The following is a 20,552-nucleotide window of genomic DNA, read 5'->3' as shown; positions in this document are numbered from 1 at the left end:
CGACGGGGTGGGGGGCGGGAAGTTACAGGTGGGAAGGAGTCTCAGAGAGCATGGAGTCCAAATCCTTTGATATCACAGATGAGAAAACCGAGGCCTGGAAATGGAGAGACACATCTCAAACTGTATCCCAACCGGACCTCAACCCCTGGTCCGGGTTTGGGGGCTGGCTTGAAGCAAAATGAGCCATGTTAGTGGAACGAAATGGCTTTGGGTTGTATCAAGCTGGCTTCAGAGACGCTGCTTCTAGCAAGGGCAGCGCCACGGCGGAGATGGCAGTGAGACCAGACAAAGAGAAGAAGCACTGGCCACGGAGGGAGGAAGGAAGGAGACGGAAGGAGAGCAGCAGGAGCCACAGGCTGGGACCCAGGGGGCACCTGGGAGCTGAAAGGACACCTGGAGGGAAATAAGTTTCCAAAATAGTAAAACAGTGTGGCTTTGGGGCAAATTTTCTGGTTTGATCATTTGACTATTTTAAAGCAAGAATTTTTGCTCAATAAAAGAAACCCACTGTTATTCACAGAATGCAGGCCTCCAGGGCAGTGAGATTGAGGCCTTCTGCCCTCAGCTCTGTCCTCAGGGAGGCTCTTGCCCACCCCAGGCCAGGGTGTGGGGGGGGTGAGCTGGGCTCCCCTGCCTAGGAACTTCCAGAAATGTGCTCATGCCTTGTTAAATATGAGACCTCATGCAGAGGGTGGCAAGTTGGGTCCCCAAGACCCTTGCTCTCAAAGTCAGTACCCAGCATGGACAGAATTCCCTGATACAACCTGGAAGCTGACGCTGGGTGGGGGCACTCAGGCCTTCCATGGGGCCTGCAGCTGCCCAGCCCTATGCCATAGTTTCTAGCCAACTGTGGCTACTGAGCCCCTGAAATGTGGCTATTCCAAACTGAGATGTGCGGTGAGTATAAAACACACCGAATTTCAAACACTTAGTGCAAAAAAAGGAATATAAAGTATCTCGTGAATACATTGCATATTGATTACATGTAGAAATGATATTTTATATACATTGGGCTAAATAAAACATTATTAAACTTAATGTCACCTGTCTTTTTTACTTTTTACTTTTTTACTTTTTAAAAATGTGCTTACTAGAAAATTACAAAATTTAAAAGGTGGTTTGCATTATACTCCTATTGGGCAGCACTGGCCTAGAGGACAGAATGAACCTGACATAAAGGACCGTTTTTGGCTTAATAAAAACTCGAAGAGAAAAGAAAAAGAAGACCTCAGGGTGGCTCATGGCAGTGAGGTTACCAGGTGGGCTGGGGTTCAGGCGCTTGGGATCTAGGTTTCTCTGCCACTGCAAGATGTTGGGCTCACAGTGCCATCTAGCGGCTGATGGTGATAAGGGGAATGACCGGAAGTGGGAGAGGGGACTGCGGGAGCAGGGAGAGGTGGGGAGAAGCATCCTGTTTGGGCTCCAGGGCTGCTCAGCCTACCCAGCCAGCTGCTTCTGCTCCAACCTGCATGTGCTGCCTCCCCACTTGAGGTCTTAAATGGAGGCCCGTGGGCCATACCCATCATACAAAGTGAGTTTGGCCTGCACAGGGTTGACCCAACACGTATTTTTTTAGAAATCCATTTCACATAAAAATTGGGGTTTCAGACATTTAACATGAAGATCTGGGAACCCTGGGCCCATTTTCCGCAGAGCAGCAAGCAGCTGGGCCAGCTGCAGCCTTTAGAGCGGGTCGCTGAGCTCCGCCTCCTCTTCCACCATCACAGGGCCTGCCTGCCTCAGGGGTCTGAGCCGTGAGGCCCTGCAGCTAGACAGATGGATTGGCCTTCCTGTTCCACAGCTGGCTGGCCTTGCTGCTCTCTGGTGTGGACACAGAGAACCGAAGAAAGTCACCCCCTCTCTTTCCACCTTCCCCACTGGACTGTGAGGTCCTGGAGGGGGCAGGTGTACCCACAGCTCCCTAGCCCAGTGCCTGGCAGGTGGTTGAGAATGGCTGGATGAAACAGAGGAAGATGAAGCACCAACCAAGCACCCAGGGTGTGCCCACACCGACGCTAATTCCACCTCTGCCAGCCCCCAACCTTAGCGCATCCTGAGCACGAAGGATGCTGAGATGTAAACAGTGGAGGGGAAAGTGGACCTGCGTACTGGGGGTGTCCTTTGAGGAGTGGAGTGGGCAGGGAAGCAAACCTCAGAAGGGTGGGTAAACTGGAGCCTAGTCCAAGGGGGACAGGTAACAAGCCCCTTATGCCCCACAGCTCTTTTACCTTCCGGGTCAGGGTGCCAGGAAACCCTACGGGGGCTAACGAGGCAGGAGTAATTAAGCAAATTCCTCTCCTCACTGAGGCGTTCCTGGGCCTGGCCCACCTGCTCCAGGGGTAACAGCAGCCTTCAGGTGTCTGCGCGCACACACACACACACACACACACACGTGCAAAGTGTGAGGGAAACGATGTGATCGTGTGCCCATCAGCAAGCACCCTAGTTTCACATCCAGCGAGATGGGGTCCCTCCAAAGGAATCCACTCAAGACGCTTGGTCCTTGCTGTCCTTGCTCAAACATTTCCCTGTTCATCTTTGAAGGTGCCCTAAGGAGACAAATCTTTCACCTTTAAAAAACAATTATGAAGAACCTAACAGATATTAACCCTGTTCACATCCCTCCAATTCTCCGTAGGTCCGTTCACCCACCCATACGTTTGTCTACGGTTAGAATCAGTGGGCGCAGACCATTTTGTGATCTGCTCTTCTAACTCGCCATTATTTTCATTCCATTGGAATACCACAGTTTGCTTTGCCAGGCCTCTGGGGTTGGGCATTTGTGCTGTTTCAAATCTTTCACTGTTGTGTACAGTGCTGCTGGGACCATCTTTTTGCAAATTTGTTTTTCCTTTTGGACTCCTCCCTTGGAATATTTTTATTGTGATTTTGCCAAATTGTTCTCTACCAAAAAGGGACAGGTACACAGTACAACCAGAAATCTGTCGATGTGCCCTTGTCTCCACATCCCTGACGACATTGGGTCTTACAGTTGCTATTTGTTTTTATATTTATTAGTATGTCTCATTCATTGCTAAAGAGGTGAGGTCCTGTTCCCTGTGGGGGAGGCAGAGAGAACAAGGGGGGGAGTGGGAAGGCACAGACTTCCTAAGAGAGGCCAAGAGGCCGAGTGTAGGAGAGCCCTGGGCAAAGGTTCTGGGATCGTTACTGCTCCCTGCCCTTTACATGTTAACTCTCTCTCTCCTTTGAACACTATGTGAGTGGACTGTTGGTACTAACCCGATAGATAGATAATTTCCGTCTTTATATGTATCAGTCCTTCGTATCTTTTGGCCATAAGTTTTAGCAGCTCTGCCTTACATATGTATTTTCTCTTTCTAGTACTTTCCTTTTTATATTCATTTAATACTTATCCTTATACCAACTACTTTTCTCTATATTTGGACAAATCTACCTGGTCTCGGTTGATAACTTCCATTTCTTTAATAATCACAGGTTTATCTTTTCTCCACTGCAAATCAGCCATCTTAGAGAACAGGTATGGTCTTCAGAAGCAGATAAAAATGTCAAGGAAGCATTCCAGGAAAACTGGAAAGCACATAATTAAAAGTATTCTGGCCTAGGCTCACCTAAAGAATCAGCAGGAGGAGGGGTACCTGTTACACGCATGCATGTACACACGTATGCACCCACAAACATTCACACATTCGCACATCTATGCAAGTATGCGTGCAATGCGTGCATGCCAAAGAATCTCAGGATGCTGGACAAATACATATCATAATGCAAATATACAGACGTGTGCACTCAAACAAATAGCCCTGATAAAACAATGATAATAACAAATGTGTTGTGGACTTTGGTTTATAAAACACCTTCCCTTGCATTCTCTCCTTCTGACAACCTTGCGACTAGAATATGTCTTAATAGCTTCCACTTAGGGAGAGCTGGCGTGAGCCAGGCACTACGCTTTAAATGCATCATCTAGCCCATGATGTAAGTACTAATTTTAGCCCATTCTACAGATGGGAACACCAAGGCTCAAAGCCGCTCGGAGATTTGCCAAGGTTCCCTAGGTGGTAAGAGAGGGGACACATACTCTCCCATCCCTCCAGCTGACCTGGCAGGCCCTGCACACTCACGCTTCCACCTGCAGGGGGCACCCTCACCACTCCTGTGCAGGGCGCGCAACTGGGCGGGAAGAATCCTGTTTCTTTCCATCTTGGAACTTAGGAAAGCAGGACTTGCTGGTCATTTTATCATGTTTCCAGAGAATAAAAACCTGAGGCTGAAGCAAGGCAGAAGCACTGTCCAGGCTGGTCTGTCATAAAATTACAATAATATAGGAAGAGTAACAATTTGTGGAACACCTAATTGCCGGAAACTGTACACTATGAACGAATCTTAATGCTCACAGCCACCCTGAGGTGGAATTGTCTGTGTCAGAGGTGAGGAACTGCAGGCTTAGAGAGGTTAAGTGACGCCATGGGTCGCACATGTGGTAAGTGGCAGAACAGAGACTGGGTCCCAGGCTGGTCCAGCTCTTTCCTTTCCACTGTCAGATTGTGGCACTGCCTCTCCATGAGAAAGAGAGCTCAGTGCGCAGGCCAGGGGCCAGAGTCCCATGTTTTGCTCCCGGCTGGACCCAATGACCCAACTGCACCAGAGTCAAAGCTTTCCTGTGATCTGTGTCACAGCCACCTGCCCTGTGAAATGGGGAGCCCTAAGGCCTGTGGGCTGGGGACAGGATGCCAAGTGTGCCAGCCAGTGTCTTGCTTGCAGAAAGCAAAGACATCTTTAATTACGGTGGTGAGCCTCACCTCGACTGTTCTGGGGACCCCTCACTTCTCCTGGGCGTCTATGGGTGTCTCTCCAGCTTCTGTGGGGTCCTCTGTTCTGAGCTGTGTAACTTTTCCCCAAGCTGTGAAGAGCGCAGCTCTCTAAGGAGATCAGAGAGCCCTCAGCCCTCTCCTGGCACATCTGGGTCCTCACCCCAGAAAGCAGCACCTACAACATCAGCCCGGTCAGCCTGAGTGAAGCCAGACACCAGCTCAGGCGTGCTCATCTTCGATGCAGAGCAGCTCTCCAGACTTCTCTGGGGGCTGGCTGTGCCTCCCACTTCCTCAGCAGCCTTGGCCCAAGGCCCCACTTTCCTCAATCCCCTCTTCACACTCTTTCCTGGATTCCAAGTCTGCCCGTCATGACAGAGACCCTGGCTACAGTGGCCCACTCTTCTCTAGGAGCTCCATGAACCCATCACTCGAGATACAGGCAAGAATTACTGGCCCCCACTCTGGCCCTGCCCTCAGCTTCCTTCTCTGAGACTAGCCCCGACTCTGCTTTCATTGCCACCCTCTCTGTGGCTCACCACAGACAGCAGTTCTGCAGGGGGTCTAGAGATGAGGCTGACCACATCCTTAGTCTCCCGGCTCAGCACTTCCTCTCCAAATAGTGTCCCCTCCCACAGCGCCCCTCACAGTGCTCAGCCATACCTGGGGTCTTGCCATGAACCAGAGCCCCCAAGTACCTACCTGTGGGCTCTAGGCCTGGGCCCACCCTTTCAGGATGAGCCCCAGGCCCCAACCCAGCAGACCTTCTTGCCACCCTGGGCCACTGAGCCCGGTGGAGTCCTTGGAGCAGAGAGAGATGATAGGTTTTCTTTTTTATTTTAGCTGCTTCTGATTGCCCCTCCCAAATCACAGACTTGGGGCATCAGCACAGGCAGGGACCCCACACTGTGCCATCACACCGCACCAGGGGCCACCCACACTCCCATACACACAAGTCCCCCTGTCCAAAAGCCCCCATTCTCCTAAAAAGCAGCAAGAGAAAATAGGACTCAAAGGCGCAAGAATGCAAAGGTCACTTTCCAAGAAGCGTTCATCAAGTCCAATTCTAAGAAAGCCCAGGAGGGTCCCGCTCCGTTCTCGGAGCTGCCGCCTCTATTTCGGATTGTGGGGGGCTAGGGAGTGCTGCCCCTGGCTCCGGAGTTCCTTCCTACTGCCAAGGCTGCTTCCTTTCCCCCTCAGGCCTCAGCCCATTCAGTTTTGCTCAGCTAGGGACGTTTTTCCGCAGTCTTCTCTTTTGTAGGCATCCTGCCATTGGCTCCTCCCAGGCCGGCCTCCCTCGAGGCTCGCGGGTGCGCTCGGTGGCCAGGTCAGGAGTGCTGGGAGCCCAGGCCAGGGCCTGCTCACAGGTATCCCCGCGGCCAGGCACAGGGAGCCCCCGGACACCGGCGCCAATTTCCGGGGGAGGTCTGGGCCAAGCCCTGCGCCTCGCCCACCGCCCTGGGCCGTCCCAGGAGCGTGTGCGGGGAGCACGAGGCGCAGCGCGGCACGAAGGGGCCGGAGGGGTCCCGGCGCGCAAGGCTGGGCCCGGCGGGCAGCGGCATGGGCCGCGGCGAGCTGGAACCCGCATCCCTCGCGCCCTCGGCGCGCGCGCCCTGGCTGTGGCACTCCAGGTGTCCGCAGGGCCAGCAGGGCGCGGGGCTGGCGCGCAGGACGAGGGAGAGCGCCGTGATGCGGTGGATAGCCCTGCGCAGCGTGGCGATCTTGGAGAGCCTCTTGCCGCCCAAGTCGTGCCGCAGCGCCCGGCGCAGCGCGTTAAAAGCTTCGTTATAGTCCAGGATGCGCTTGCGCTCCCGCACGTTGGCCGCCATGCGCCGAGCCTTGGACCGCACCGGCCGCGCGCGCTTTCTGCTGCTCGCCACCTCCTCTGCCTCGCCCAGGCCGCGGGGCGCGCCGTTCTCTCTCAGCACCCCGAAATCTCTCCCGGCCTCCAGGCAAGAGTCCCCCAAGTCCTCAGCGGAGCCTTCGGCCCCCTTCAGGCCTTTGAGGCCTGGTCCTGGTGTGCCTCGGTGCATGGCCTCCTCCCGGGCCTTGATGCTCCAGCTCCGGCTCACAAGGCTGACAGTCCACCTTCTGAGCGTTGACTCCTGCAGGCTGGACACTCCCCAGACGGCCCCCTCAATAGCTGGGCTTTATGGCACCACGTGGCTCTCTGCCCTCCCCATCCATCCATCTCCCTCCTCCTGCTTTATTACCTGCCTCCAGGTAGGTTGGCGAGGGAGGAACAAGAGGAAGGAAGCAGGGAAGGGAAGAAGCATGCAGATTCTTGTGCGAGGGGACCAGACGGGCAGCCCGGCCACGCCCGGGGCAGTGCTCCAGCAGCCAGGCAGAACTTGCTCTGCCTACTCCAGGCCTCTCTGGGGTGGCTGGGTTCCACATTCTTCCTCTAACCCCAAAGAGACTGCCGAGTTTGGCCTCTGGGCAGGGGAGCTGATAGGCACGCAGAAAGGTTGTGGAGATGGTAGCTGAGTTTCAAGAACCTGGAAAGTTCTTGTCAAGTCCTGTGGGCAACCACAGAGCTGTCACTGAGGAAAGCAGGATGGATGAGGGAGGAGCAGAGGTGACAGGCAGGGCCCTGCAGGTAAGACAGACCTGGAGCTTCAGCTTCGTCAGCTACCAGAAAGGCCGCTAGGATTCCGGGTTTGGGTTTTGACTTGGCCTTCCTCTCCCCTACCTCCCTCCGGCTCCTCTTTCTGCAGACAGAGCTGGGCTGAGTCAGCAGCAGAGGATGATGGAGATCATCTTGTGGCCCTCTGGCTCCCCTCGTGGTACCCATCAGGAGTGTCTTTTGGGGTCCAAGACCTTTGGGCAGCCCTGTCTCATGAGACAGCCCTGCCATGTTATGAACTCAGTGAACCCACCCACCATCCCCATCCACAAGGATTTGAATTTTAAACAGGGTCTCAGAAAAGGAATACTGCTTAATCCTAGAGAAAGCCCCCCAGTGAAACTTCAGGCATCCACAGAGACTTATTTGGAGCACAGACGTCAGTCTCACTCCCAGCCACAATCTGAATGCTTCCAAACAGCCAAGGCCTGCTGGGGCGTCCGCTGGGATGGGTATGGAGTTCGTGTCCATCTTGCCAAAGAGTATACAAATAACCCCATTATTTCAAACTATAAACTGCTCCATGGAGAAAAAGAACAGGGCACTAGGAAACAAATATAGGTATTCATTTGTGTGATTATTTGTTTTATTGTCTGTCTTGCCCACTAGACTGTAAAGCATCCTAAGGACATTTGTATTTCTGGGGCTCTCGTCCCCAAATCTGCAGTATCTGGGAAATTAAAAAGTGAAAGGAAGCAGCTAGGACTGGATGTTTTCTCTCTACTCAATCCGTTTTCCATCGTCCCCACAACATACAGACACACACACAGTCACACAGATTGCATGCCTCCAGCAGGATTCTACACAGAGCATGGGCCAAGATGTCTGAGCGCTCATGTCCACCCACCCAGCTCGAGTTACAGGATGTCAGTCTCACTGGGTCTCAGACGAGGGGCAAGGAATTAGGTCAAAGAGCAGACAGTCCAGTTCCTGAGTGTCACAGTCCACAGCCACCTGTGCTTCCACCCCATCCCATGTCACTTAGCCCCTCAGTGCCATGCTAGAGAGAACTGAGTCACTGCCCTGCTCATCAGCCTCGCTCAGCCATTTAGGAAAGCCGGGCCCTGGGGTCAAAGGTGGGCAGACCAGGAGGGAGCAGGTGGACCTTTCAGTCCCAGAACGGCCACGGGGGAGAGGTGGTTTGGTGGATGGGAGCTCTTCCCAACCCCCACCCCCACCCATGCCCAGCCACTGGCTCCTTCCGAAGCTTTCCCCATCGAGGGCACAGTTGGACACATGAGTGTTTCCAGAGAATTCTACTGGACAGGGGCTCAAGAGACCTGGTTCTAGTTCTGCCACCAGCTTGCTACATGGCCTTGTGCCAGTCATGTCCCTCTGTCTGCACTTCAGTTTCCTTTCCTTTGCACTGAAGACATCCTCGATACAAAAGAGAGTAGGCAGGACCGGCTACATAATTTGCAGAAGCCGGTGCAAAACGAAAATGTGGGGCTTTTCGCTCCAAATTATTAAGAATTTGAAGGTGGTGACAGCAGAGCATCAAACTGAGCTTGGGGCCTTCTAGGCTTGGGGCCTGTGCTGCTGCACAGGTCCCACACCTGTGAAGCTGGCCCTGAGTGTAGGACAGAGCAGTGCAAGGGTCACAAACAGAAGCTTTGGATCTAAACTCCTCTGATATTTGCCACTTTCATGAAGACCTTGGGAAAAGCTGTGAACCTCAGTTGTCTACCTGCAAAATGGGAGTGATGCCAGCCTCAGAGGACACAATGGAATGGAACCTGGTGCAGAGTGGGCCTCAAGAAATACTGCATCTGGTTCTCTGAAGGGTTACCTCGACTTGAGTGTGGTTATTAACAGGCTTTCCCTCCCCTGCGGTGTTCCCGGGAAGTCCACGACCCATGATCCGGAGGAAATAGATGGGCAAGCCCAGAGCACCTGCATCTCCACGAAGGATGGAGACGACCCATCCAAGGAGGCCTTCCCTTCCCATTGACCCCCAGGCAGCCTCACAAAGGGGAGAATCTGCCTGGGGCAGAGCAGGAGCTGAGGGGAGGGTGCTGGTCGGGTGTTAACAAGATTAAACGGCTTCCAGCACCTTTCCTTCCTGTAGTGAGGGCTCACAGTCCGCGCCATGGGCAGGATGCTGCTTGGTCATAATTAGTAATAATAACAAAAATCATCTTAATGCTATTGCTACTGGCTTCTATGGAGTGCTTATTATAAGCCAGGCATGGTGCTAAGTGCTTTTGTTAACATACATTATCTTAGCCTCCCAACAATCCTATACAGAAGGCCCCACTATTATAATGCCCATTTTACAGACTGGAAACCGAGACTCGGAGAGTTGAGTAACTTGCCCCAAGTCAGAGGGCTGAGCTGTTGCTGGGCCAGGATTTCAAACCAGGTGGTGTGGCTCCTGTTAGAGCACCAAGCTCTTAACTCTGGGCTGTGCTTGCATGCTCGACTCAGCGGGCTCTCCCCCACCCCCCAATACCAACAGCCCCACTGGCCACCTGTGGGTCTGAGAGCCTGGCCTCTGCCCTTTGATACAAAAGTCAGTAAGATATTCAGATGGTTTCAACCGAGTGTGAAGAATAAAGAGAACCTGGCTGACACCGGGAAAACTTGGACAGGGGGAGGTCGGGAGGGGAGGTTCCCAGCACAGTGCCTGGTACCCAGTAGGTACAAGGAAATATTCGCTGAATGTTGAATCAATGGCACAATCCCTGACGTGAAGACGTTCATGAAATTCTGGAAGTTCCACACCGGTCTGATGAAATAAGCTCTATATTCAAATCCAGTCAACATATATTGATCATCTATTAAATACCAGGCCCGGTGCTATAGGCTTTCACATGCGTCAACAGCCACAAACACGTGCATTAAGTGAAGTCTACAGAGCTTCAATATTAAAATAGAAGGAAGTAAACCTTGCAGCCAAATAGAAATCTGCAGAATTCCCCACCCACCCCAGCCACCCGGGGTGGGGGGGGGGGGGTGGTTTGACAGTTGTCAAAGGTGTTGTTCTCAAAGTGTGGTTGCAGTGGCAGCAGTGGCATTTTAAAACTTCTCCGACCCCACCCAGGTCTATCGAATTCAAAATTCAGTCTTAACAGCAAAGTGGTTCGAATGTTCAGAAAGATGTATCTTTGTTCCTCCAGAGCCCAGCTCAGTGGTTATTAAATTTCAGCTTGCATAAGAATGACTGCTCCGGGTTACATACATAATGCCTTGTATACTGCAATTTAAATCTTACTCAAGGATAATTTTGACTGCACACAATTTTCTTCTCTCACATTAACTTTAGAACATCACTACCCATATGTTGGATAAGAGGGGAAAATTCATCGCGATGACAACTGTGGGGCTCAAAAGGAACAAAATAGTCATAGAAAATCAGCAAGGGAAAAAAAATGAGATTGAACCCCTGCTTTCTCTGCTGCCCCCCTACCACGAACCCTCAAATTCAAGTTAAAATGAGGTTAGCAAAAGCAAGGAAAATGCCCAAACAGCACAAGTTTCCTACCGCTGGGAGGAGGCCTACCCTCCCCTGCCATCACCCCAAACACTTCTGGCTTTTCCTTCCCGCGTTTCATACTGTTCCAGGCCGGCTCCCACGCCCTTACGCGCCCATGTCGGGAAATGGCTCACGGCCCCAAATTAATAAGTCGGAGGCCACACTCTTTGACAAATCGCGGGTGCTCCCAGAGGGAAGCGCCCTCCGCCCCCCTAGGCCCCTTCCCGCGCATTCCGGGAATCCGAGGGGTGTCAGTGGGATCTCGGCTGCGATCGCGGGGGGCGCGAGGGGCGCGAGGGGCGCGGGCCCGCTTCCAAGGCCCCCGCGGGCCGGCACTTCCGCGGCACCTGCGCGCCCGCCCCGCCCGCTGCGCTCCGCCCCCGCCCCCGCCCGGGAGCGCGCGGGGAGGAGGGGCGGCGGCCGTGATTTAGGGCCGGGCGGTGCCGCCGGCGGCGCGAAGGTGCCTATTAGCGCTCCGCCGGCCCGGATTTCAGAAATTCCTGCTCGTCCTCTGGCGGTTCCGGCGTCGCTCCCCCGAGGGAGGACCGAACGCCCGCGTTGGAGAGGAAGCCGGGGGCCGACGCTTTGCGGAGACACCGGGCCCGTGCGGTCCTGAGAGCGCGAGCATCCCCCGAGAGCTGGCCTCCAGGAAGGCCGGCAGCCTCCCTTCTCTCTCAGGCCCAGACCCTCAGCAGCTGCACTTAGACACAGGCTTATTGGAGGGAAGTTGGGAATCTGGAAGACGTGGGCTCCGTTTCAGGCTCTGCCCCTTCATTCATTCATTCATTCGTTGGTTCAACAAAGATGTATTGACTGCCGACTGTTCTAGTTTCTGGTGTGAGTAGTGAATAAAACAGATAAAATCCTGTCCTCATGGAAGTCACATTCTGGTGAAGAGAGCAAATAACAAGGACAATAATAATTTATACAGTAATTACCATTAGAAGTATATTAGAAGGTGAAAAATGCTAGAGAAAAGATAACACCAGAAAACATATAAAGTGGAGAAAGTGCATATGGGGTAGAGGGAGAACGGGTCAGGGAAAGACCGCTTGAGAAGGTGACATCTGAGTAAGAACTTGAATGAGACAAGGCATTGTGACCACATTGGGGAAAAGCTTCCAGGCAGAGGGAACAGCATGTGCAAAGGCCCTGAGGCAGGAGGGTATCTACAAGTTCCAGGAACAACAAGGTGGCCAGTGGGGCTGGGGCAGAGTAAAAGGTGAGCGCAAGTTGGTGACGTGGTTGCTTAGGCTACTGCAATATCTGCAATATCTTCTACTTTTACTTGGCAAGAGATGGGAAGCCATTAAATATTTATTTCCTCTCCTCACTTCGTGGATCTTTAAAAACAAAAGAAAACCCATTAGCTTTCTCTTTCTCTGACTGCTGGATGAGCACTCCCGCCACCCCAACCCTCTCGAGGCAGCACCCATCTCTTTGTCTTAGGGTCCTTCCTCCCTCCGCAGGTATCCCTGCCTGTGCTCTGGGGTCGTGTCCTCTTCTCCCCTCTCCTGCCTCCATGCCATCTCTGCCCGGGACCTTGCCTCATCAGCGGCCCCTCCCTTGGTATTAAGGCTCTCTCTCTCCACTGGCTTCTTCCTCGGAAACACGAGTGTGCTCAGGCTGCTTTCTCCAACTTAGTCTTTCCCTACATCCTGGAGTCAAATCCTTCTCCCCTTCCTTTCGTCTCCTGCCTCAATCCTCACCCCTCATAAACCAAGCCTGCCTCTTGCCCCCTCCCAGCCGCCAGTCTATCGAGACCCTCTTCTCTTTCATCCATCCCCATGATCTCAGCATGCCTTTCCTGGTCAGGTAAGTCATGCATTTATTGTGCACCTACTGTTTGCCAGGTCTTGGGTTAGGTACTGAAGAAACAATGATGAACAAAACCCACCTGGTTCCTGTGCTCGTGGAGCTTGCCATCTAGTGAGGGAGGCCACCTCGTCAACAGATTCTTTCAACGGCGTGGGACAAAAGAACGTGCAAGGTCTGGCAGTGGTGCAGAGGATGGAGTGTGCATTTCTCTGAGGGGTCAGGAAATCTTTGATAGAGGAAGCGATGCCTGAACTGGGTTGCAAAGGATGAATAGGAGTTTACCAAACAGACAAGGGGTGGAAGGGCATTGAAGATGGAGGGAACAGCATGTGCCAAGGTCTGGAAGTATAAGCCACCATAGTATGATGAGGAAAATATAGTAAGTTGACTTTACCAAACCACGATATATGAGACCAGGGAGTGATGGGAGATGAGGCTGGGGATCACAGGGCATCATGCCAAAAGGCTTGGGTTTTGTCCTTAGGTGACTGGGTCCCACAAGAGGGTGTTAAGCTGAGGAGTGGCACAGTCCTATTTGGATCACAGCTGGAGGTCCTTTGAACGGCGTGGAGGACGGCTCTAAGACAAGCCCCGGTTAGGAGGCTGCTGCAAGGGCCCAGGTGAGAGGGGGGCCTGAGCTATGCGGTGGTCAAGGGAGAGTGGGGCCGGAGTCAACAGCTGTTTGGAAAGTAGAATCGGCACCTGGGGGTGACCAAGTGGATGGAGCACATGACGAAAAGGGAAGTCTTATCATCTCCACATCCTCCTGCAAGGACCCAAGGCCTGAGATTCCTGAGCAGCCCCTAGTGATGGGCTCCCTGAACTGGGGTCCAACTGTGCACGTGGGAGAACGCCAGGAAGGGCGGAGAGCTGAGGGTGTGAGGGGCCTCTCTCCCTGGGGGGCTGGGGCACCTGGGGCACGAGGGGCTTGTGGTGACAGGTTTTTGTTGTGACTGTTGTTTGCTTTGCAGCATTTGAACAGTCTCCCTCTCTGGGGGAGGGGCGCTCCTGGGGGCTCTGGGGGGAGATTCCCGGCAGTAGGACAGACAGGAGTCTGGGTGCTCAACTCCTTCACTTGAGTGTGGAGCCGGCGTCTGCTCTGCCACTCCCAGGGCCAACGGCCTCCAATGACCTGTGAGGGCCTCCACAGGAGGATGCTGGTTAGACTGTGGGTCCAGCCACTCAGTTTCCTGTAATTCCTATGAGTTTCCCAAACTTGATCCCAGCCTTTCTTCCCCGTGATCTTGTGCGCCACCTCCCGGCAGTCGATAACTTCCTCTTCCGTGTAAGCGAACCAAGTTGGATTTTGTTACTTACAACCAGAAACTCTGACAACACAGGGCAGAGAGTAGGTAACCATCCTGTTTCTCCTCTCTTACTCCCAAGCCAATCCCTGTACCTGCCATTTGCCAGCTTTGAGACCTGGGGCAGGTGACTTACCCTCTCTGAGTCCCGGTTTCCTCATCTATAAGATGGATTGGTGACTACCTCTAACCAGGTTGTGAGAATTAGACTCCATGCACAGAAACCCCTTGGTGCAGTCCTGGCATGTAGTGGGCACTTATTAATAGTTAATTATTATTATTTTCCTCTTTCTGGCAGACTCCCTCAGCACCTGGGGGTTCTTCCTTCCAGGCTCATGCAGACATGCAGCCCCCTCCCCTTCCCCGCCTCCCAGCGCACAGCCCTCCATCAAGCAGCTCCTGACAGCTGGTTCCTTGTTCATCTACAGCCAGAATATTTCTGTGTAGGCCCTTCACCTACACTCCCCTCTGCTGTGCCTATAACGCTGAACAGCAAGGGTGGTTGGTTGGTTGGGCTCTGGAATAAGACCAGCATTGATTAGCTGTATAGCCTTGGGCAAGATGCCTAGTTAATCTCTCTGAGTCTGTGTCCTTGTCTGTAAAATGGGGATGTGCAACAGTCCTGCCTCATCCGATTTCTTGTGAGGATTAAGTAGATCAGAGCATGTGACGCTCTCAGCCCAGGGCCCGGCTCCTCTCAGGTGCTCTGTGAATACTGACCTTCTCCTCTCCTGCTGCTGCTCTGTTCCCTTCCCCGGCCAGCCTGGCCACCGCAGCTGTAAATCATCCAGGAACCAAGAGCATCCTCCTCCCACCCACCTCAGTACCAAACTCCTCATCACCTCCTCCCACTAATGACCTGGTGATTGGCTTCTCATTAGAGCGATGACAAAGAGGCCTCTGTGGTCCTAGCCGGTCTGGTAGATCTGCCCCGGGGTCAACGCAGGGTAAAGCAGGAATTCTGGGGCCTGAGGCCTGGCTCCTGTAGATGGAGGGCTGTCTCCCTGTCTCCTGGCAGAGGCAGCCCTGCTATTGTGGGGAGGGGAATCAGGGCTCCCACCCAGTGCCCAGGAGGCTGAGAGCCTTGTGTGGTCTCAAGGAACCATCTCTGCCCTCCTGGGGTTCAGTTTTCTCATCTGTCAAGTGAGAATAAGAAATGATAATACCCACCTCAGAGAGTTGGTGCAAGGATAAAATTAGGTAAGTCAAATGTAAATTTCTAGCACTTTCTAGATGTCATAAATGGTAGCCATTTTTATTGTTGTTGTTACTGCTTTCATTATTATAGGAGTTTTAAATTATTATTATTATTGGAATCCAGGCGCCAGTTTTTGCAACTCCATTGGTGAATAGTTTATTCTGTCTTGAACGATGTGTAATGCTGCCTCTCTGTAATGCCACCTCCAGCTATCTCCGTTTAATGCCTGTCTGATCTGACGATCCCTTGGCCTCCTTGTTGATTTTCAGAATTGTCTCAGGCCTTCTTGGCCCTTTATACTTCCATGGGAATTTTAGAATCCTTTTGTTTAGTTTAATCATCCCTGGGATTATTCTCCTGTGATTCTTTCATACCTCATCTAGGTATGTTTCTTTCTCAAGGTGGCTTCTCCTCATGGTGGCAAAATGGCTGCAGGAGTTCTAGGAGTCACATGCATACTCCATAATGTACAAAAGGGGAAGAGAACCTCCAAGTAGGCTGCTCCTGAAATCCTGACCCCATAGGAACTGTGAAATAACAGATGCTCATAGTTGTTTAAGCCAATAAGTTTTGAGGTCATTTGGTATACAGCAACGGATAATGAATACAGGCGTTACACCATTTCCCAGCCTTTCCTGCCGTTGGCTGAGTTCTCCCGTTAAGATGAGCAGAACTGATGTGTGCCACTTCCAGGCCTGCCCGTAATAACTTCCCACATGCAGCCTCCCTTCCCTTCCCCTTCCGCTTCCACCTGGCTTGAAGATCTAGCGCAGCCATGGGAACCACAAGCTAAAAAAGCCAGAGCCGAAAGAGAGAGGCAGCCTGGGCCCTCCATCACGCTTGGAGGCGAGGGGCCCAGGAAAACCGCTTGACCAGGAACACCCAACTGAAGGATGACACGAGCGAGACATAAACGTCTATGTTTAAGCCACGGAGATTTGTAGCTTTATCTACTATAGCATCCAACGTCACTCTAACTGATACACTGTCATACAGGGCTTCACAGACAAGTTTTCTATACAATGTTTAAAGTTGTTCATATATTTACTAATTTCTTTGCTTTGCATTACCTCCTGCATCTCAGACATTCCAAGGGGGATCATGTTTTTTCTGCCTGAATTATGTTCTTTAGAATTTTCTCTAGTGACAGACTGTTCTCGCCTTTCGTTCTCCCATACAAGTGTGGGTTATTTTTCTTAAATCTCTTTGAAGATATGATGCTGTCTTCTTATTTTCATTGTTGTTGAGATGTCAGCTTCAGAGTAACTGTTGCTCCTTTGAAGATAATTTTTTTTTCAGATCGGTTTTGAAACCTCTTGTTTTTGGTTTTTGATATTTCACTATGACGCATTTAAGTGTGTGGGGGTTTTTTGGTTTTTTTTTTTTAGGAAGATTAGCCCTGAGCTAACATCTGCTGCCAATCCTCCTCTTTTTGCTGAGGAAGACTGGCCCTGAGCTAACACCCGTGCCCATCTTCCTCTACTTTTTTTATATGTGGGACGCCTACCACAGCATGGTGTGCCAAGCGGTGCCATGTCTGCACCCGGGATCCGAACCAGTGAACCCCGGGCCACCTAAATGGAATGTGCACACTTAACCGCTGCGCCACCGGGCTGGCCCCTAAGTGTGTGGGTTTAAAAGAAATTATCTTCTAGAATTTGTTGGGCTTCTCGAATTCGTGGTTTGTTATGTCTTCTCAAAGCGGTAAGATTCCTCACCTTCATCTTTTCAAATATTGCTTCTGTTGCACATTTTTCCTCGTCTGTGATTCCCCAGTCACACATAGGATAGACTTTCTCACTGTCTCCTTCACATCTGTTCTCCTTACTGGTGCTTTAGTCTACAGAGTATTTTGAAAAGTGTTTCCATAAGCTTCAGTTTATGCTTTTTCTCTCCCAAATCCCCCATAGTTGTATATTTTAGTTGTGGGTCCTTCTAGTCATGCCATGTGGGACGCCACCTCAGCATGGCCTGATGAGTGGTGCCATGTCTGCGCCCAGGATCCCAACAGGCGAAACCCTGGGCCCTGAAATGGAGAGTGCGAACTTAACCACTCAGCCACGGAGCCGGGTGACCCCTAAGCTTCAGTTTAATTTGATCCTCCTAACTCCTTGTGAGGGAGTAGGGCAGAAGTGCCTCTCTTGCCAGTAAGGAGGACTGAGACTCAGCAAGGCGAAGGCATTTGCCCAGGGTCACACAGCTCATGGATGGAGCAGGAAGACAGTGAGACACGTGGTAGCAAAGAGACAGGATAACCTGGTCAAAAACCTTTAAGCTTCGGGACAGATAGCCAGAGGTACGAGCCCTGGACCCACTATTCACTAGCCTGGTGACCTTGGACAAGTCATTTGCTTCGTGCTTGAATTTCTCCATCTGCAAAATGGGAACCATAAGGACTAACTTGCAGGGCTGTTTGGAGAAGTTCTTGAGATAAAATATGCAAGATTCCTGGCACCACATAGGCACTCAATAGATATTTGATGAATGAATTAATAAAGTGTTTACCCCTCCTTGGTGCACAGTCTCTCAATGTTAGCTACTGCTGTTACTATATTTTATTTATATGTAAATATATTACAGTTTATTGCTATCAAGAATTTGGGAGCCCCTCAGGTCTCCTGCACCCCGCCCCCCCAACACCCACTCCCCCTGCCCCTCCCCCGCCGCCGACCCGGACGCGGCCCGCCCCGCAGTAAATCAGGGCCCGGAGCCGGGCCTGTAATCTACGCGCCGCGGTGGGCGGGTCTGGGGCGTCCCCGCCCCCCTGTCCCAGGGGCTTCCTGCGCCCCCGCCCTCTGCAGAGGGGGAGCGAGGGCGCAGGGAGCTGGGGGGTCCCCACGGCCGGCTGATTTATCGCCCTGTGTGTGAAGGAGATTTACGAGCTAAGACCCGGAGCCCCGCCCGTGTCGGGGGGCGCGGGGAGCGGGGCGCCCAGGGGCGGGGAGGCCGGCGGTCACCTGCGTGGACCCTGCGCACGTCGGGCCACGAGTCCGGCTGGCGGGAGAGGCTGGGGGCTTGCAGACCCCCAGGTCTGGGCGCCTCCCTCACCCCGTCTCCCAGGGCCGGGCTCTGAGCCGGGGTTCCACGAGCTCGCTGATTCTTCACGGCATCCTGGAGGGTTTTCGTATCTGTCGCCTGTTTTTCAGATGAGAAAGTGAAGTCCCCAAGACTCGAGTTTGCCCGGGCTCCAAAGCTTCGGGGGCAGGGCACCTATCTGGGGTGGGTCAGGGAGAGGGGAAGGAGCGGCGTTCTCCAGGCGCTGCAGAGGTCTCCTCCAGCTTGAGGACAGCCCTTCGCTTATGCCCATTTCGTGGATGTGGAAACAGAGGGTTTAGCAGCTCGCGGGAGGTCGGGTACCTGGATTGGTTTTCGTTGTGGGGTTGGGGGAGGACCGACGGGAGCGCGACTGAGTTCACCGTCTTCACAGGGATTCAAGGGGGCTTCAGTGAGGAAGGGGGCTTGGACCTCCGGGGCCTGTCAGCACATGAGGAGGCCACCCAGGCAGGTGTAACCAGGTCTCCCTCTCTTGGGAATATTCCTGACAGCCAGTCGTGACATTCCAGCCACTCTTCTGGTGGGATGTGAGGCCTGTGCTCATACTGGCCCCTGACACTCCCACTGTGGTGTGTTTCAGCTCCTGAGAGTATTGGGGCTCCCCTCAATACTTACACTGGAAGGAATAAGTGTAACCCTTACCTCAGGGTCACCAGGACTTTCAATGGATTTTGAGCCAGACAGACTCAGGCTCAAATCCTGAGTCTGTCTGTGATCAGCTGGGTAACTGTAGGTAAGTTGCCTAACCTCTCTGAGCCTTGGATTCCTCATTTAAAACATTAGGATAATAAAATCCTCCTCATTGGGTGGTGTGAAGGTTAAATAAGGTAAAATATGGAATGCATTTAAAGCAACAACTGGCCTCCTAGCACAAAGGAGCTGTCTAGCAAATATTTCCTCCCAGGGTGCAGGGCTGGCATTTTGTTTGTTTGTTTTTGTTAGAGTGAGCTATATAGTCTGTGTCAGAAGGACTCAGGGGGGCGGCCCAGTGGCAGCGGTTAAGTTTGCACGTTCTGCTTTGGTGCATTGGGGTTCACTGATTCAGATCCCAGTGCGGACATGGCACCGCTTGGCAAGCCATGCTGTGGCAGGCGTCCCACATATAAAGTAGAGGAAGATGGGCACGATGTTAGCTCAGGGCCAGTCTTCCTCAGCGAAAAGAGGAGGATTGGCAGATGTTAGCTCAGGGCTAATCTTCTTCCAAAAAAAAAAGAGAAGGACTCAGGATGGAATTGCATAGACTCCAAGAATCTTGAGACAGAAAGAGATGGTCTTATTCCAGGATTCTGAACCTCGGCTAACTCCAGGTGGGGGAGGGGAGATTCCACTGAATCCTTCTGAATCCGTCATCAGGATTTATGAACATCTGCTATGGGTCAGGCACTGTTCTAGTCTAGATGGCAGTAAACAAAACACACAACAAACCTGTCCTCATGGAGCTTACACTCTAGTGGGTGGAGACAGACAAATAAATACAATATATATTGTGTATCTAAAAATGGTTGTCAGGGGAATCCATAATCCAAAAAAGGTTAAGAATCACTAATCTAGTCCAATCCCCCAAGAGGGGAACCCAAAATCATAGGACCAGCCAGGACTTGAATCAGAATCTTCCACTCCCCAGTGTCCCACTGTCCACTGCACCATTTTGCCCAAAGAGCAGTTGAGGAGCTGGCCGGTGGCACAGCAGTTAAGTGCCCATGTTCCACTTCGGTGGCCCAGGGTTCGCCGGTTCAGATCCTGGGTGCAGACATGGCACCACTTGGCAAGCCATGCATTGGTAGGTGTCCCACATATAAAGTAGAGGAAGATGGGCATGGATGTTAGCTCAGGGCCAGTCTTCCTCAGCAAAAAAGAGGAGGATTGACAGCCGATGTTAGCTCAGGGCTAATCTTCCAAGAACAAAAAACAAAAAAAAAAAGAGCAGCTGACCCGAGACCCACCAGGTACCATGTGTCCTGTGGGTTCATGTTTTTGTTGGTGGGTTTTATCACAGAGCCAACCCTCCAGGGCTCACCTACACCCCCACCTCATCCTGGCACTTCATTCTTAGCAAGGCCCCACCCTCTCTATCCACAAAGAAAGCAGAAGGTAATCCTCTGCTTTGGTCTCCCTTCCCACATTGTGACACTTCTGTGGCCACACTCTTCTTTGCTTTTGTGTCAGAGGATGAGGCAGCCATCTGTCTGCTCAGGACCAGCCCTTCAGCCTCCTGGACAAACTCACTCCATCAGTTATTCCTCCTCTGTCTTGAATCAGCATCTCTCCCCTGGTTCCTTCCCCTTGG

At 52.4% G+C, this 20,552-nt stretch overlaps 1 protein-coding gene across 1 annotated transcript; it reads right to left on the bottom strand.

Annotated features, from left to right (window-relative positions):
* Positions 1 to 5,651: 5,651 nt before the first annotated feature.
* BHLHA9 (basic helix-loop-helix family member a9) lies at positions 5,652 to 6,957 on the bottom strand. The gene has a single exon (XM_014826914.3). The coding sequence runs from the start codon at positions 6,821 to 6,823 to the stop codon at positions 6,152 to 6,154; it is 672 nt and encodes a 223-aa protein (XP_014682400.1). The 5' UTR covers positions 6,824 to 6,957; the 3' UTR covers positions 5,652 to 6,151.
* Between the last annotated feature and the right edge of the window lie 13,595 nt (positions 6,958 to 20,552).

Source organism: Equus asinus, chromosome 13, assembly GCF_041296235.1.
Source record: "Equus asinus isolate D_3611 breed Donkey chromosome 13, EquAss-T2T_v2, whole genome shotgun sequence".
Taxonomy (NCBI): Eukaryota; Metazoa; Chordata; class Mammalia; order Perissodactyla; family Equidae; genus Equus; species Equus asinus.
Note: the sequence above shows the minus strand (reverse complement) of the source record. Positions and strands in the feature narration are given on the sequence as shown.

Bases quoted from the DNA above. Each gene is read 5' to 3' on its own strand.
- BHLHA9 (XM_014826914.3), bottom strand. From the start codon at position 6,823: ATGCACCGAGGCACACCAGGACCAGGCCTCAAAGGCCTGAAGGGGGCC.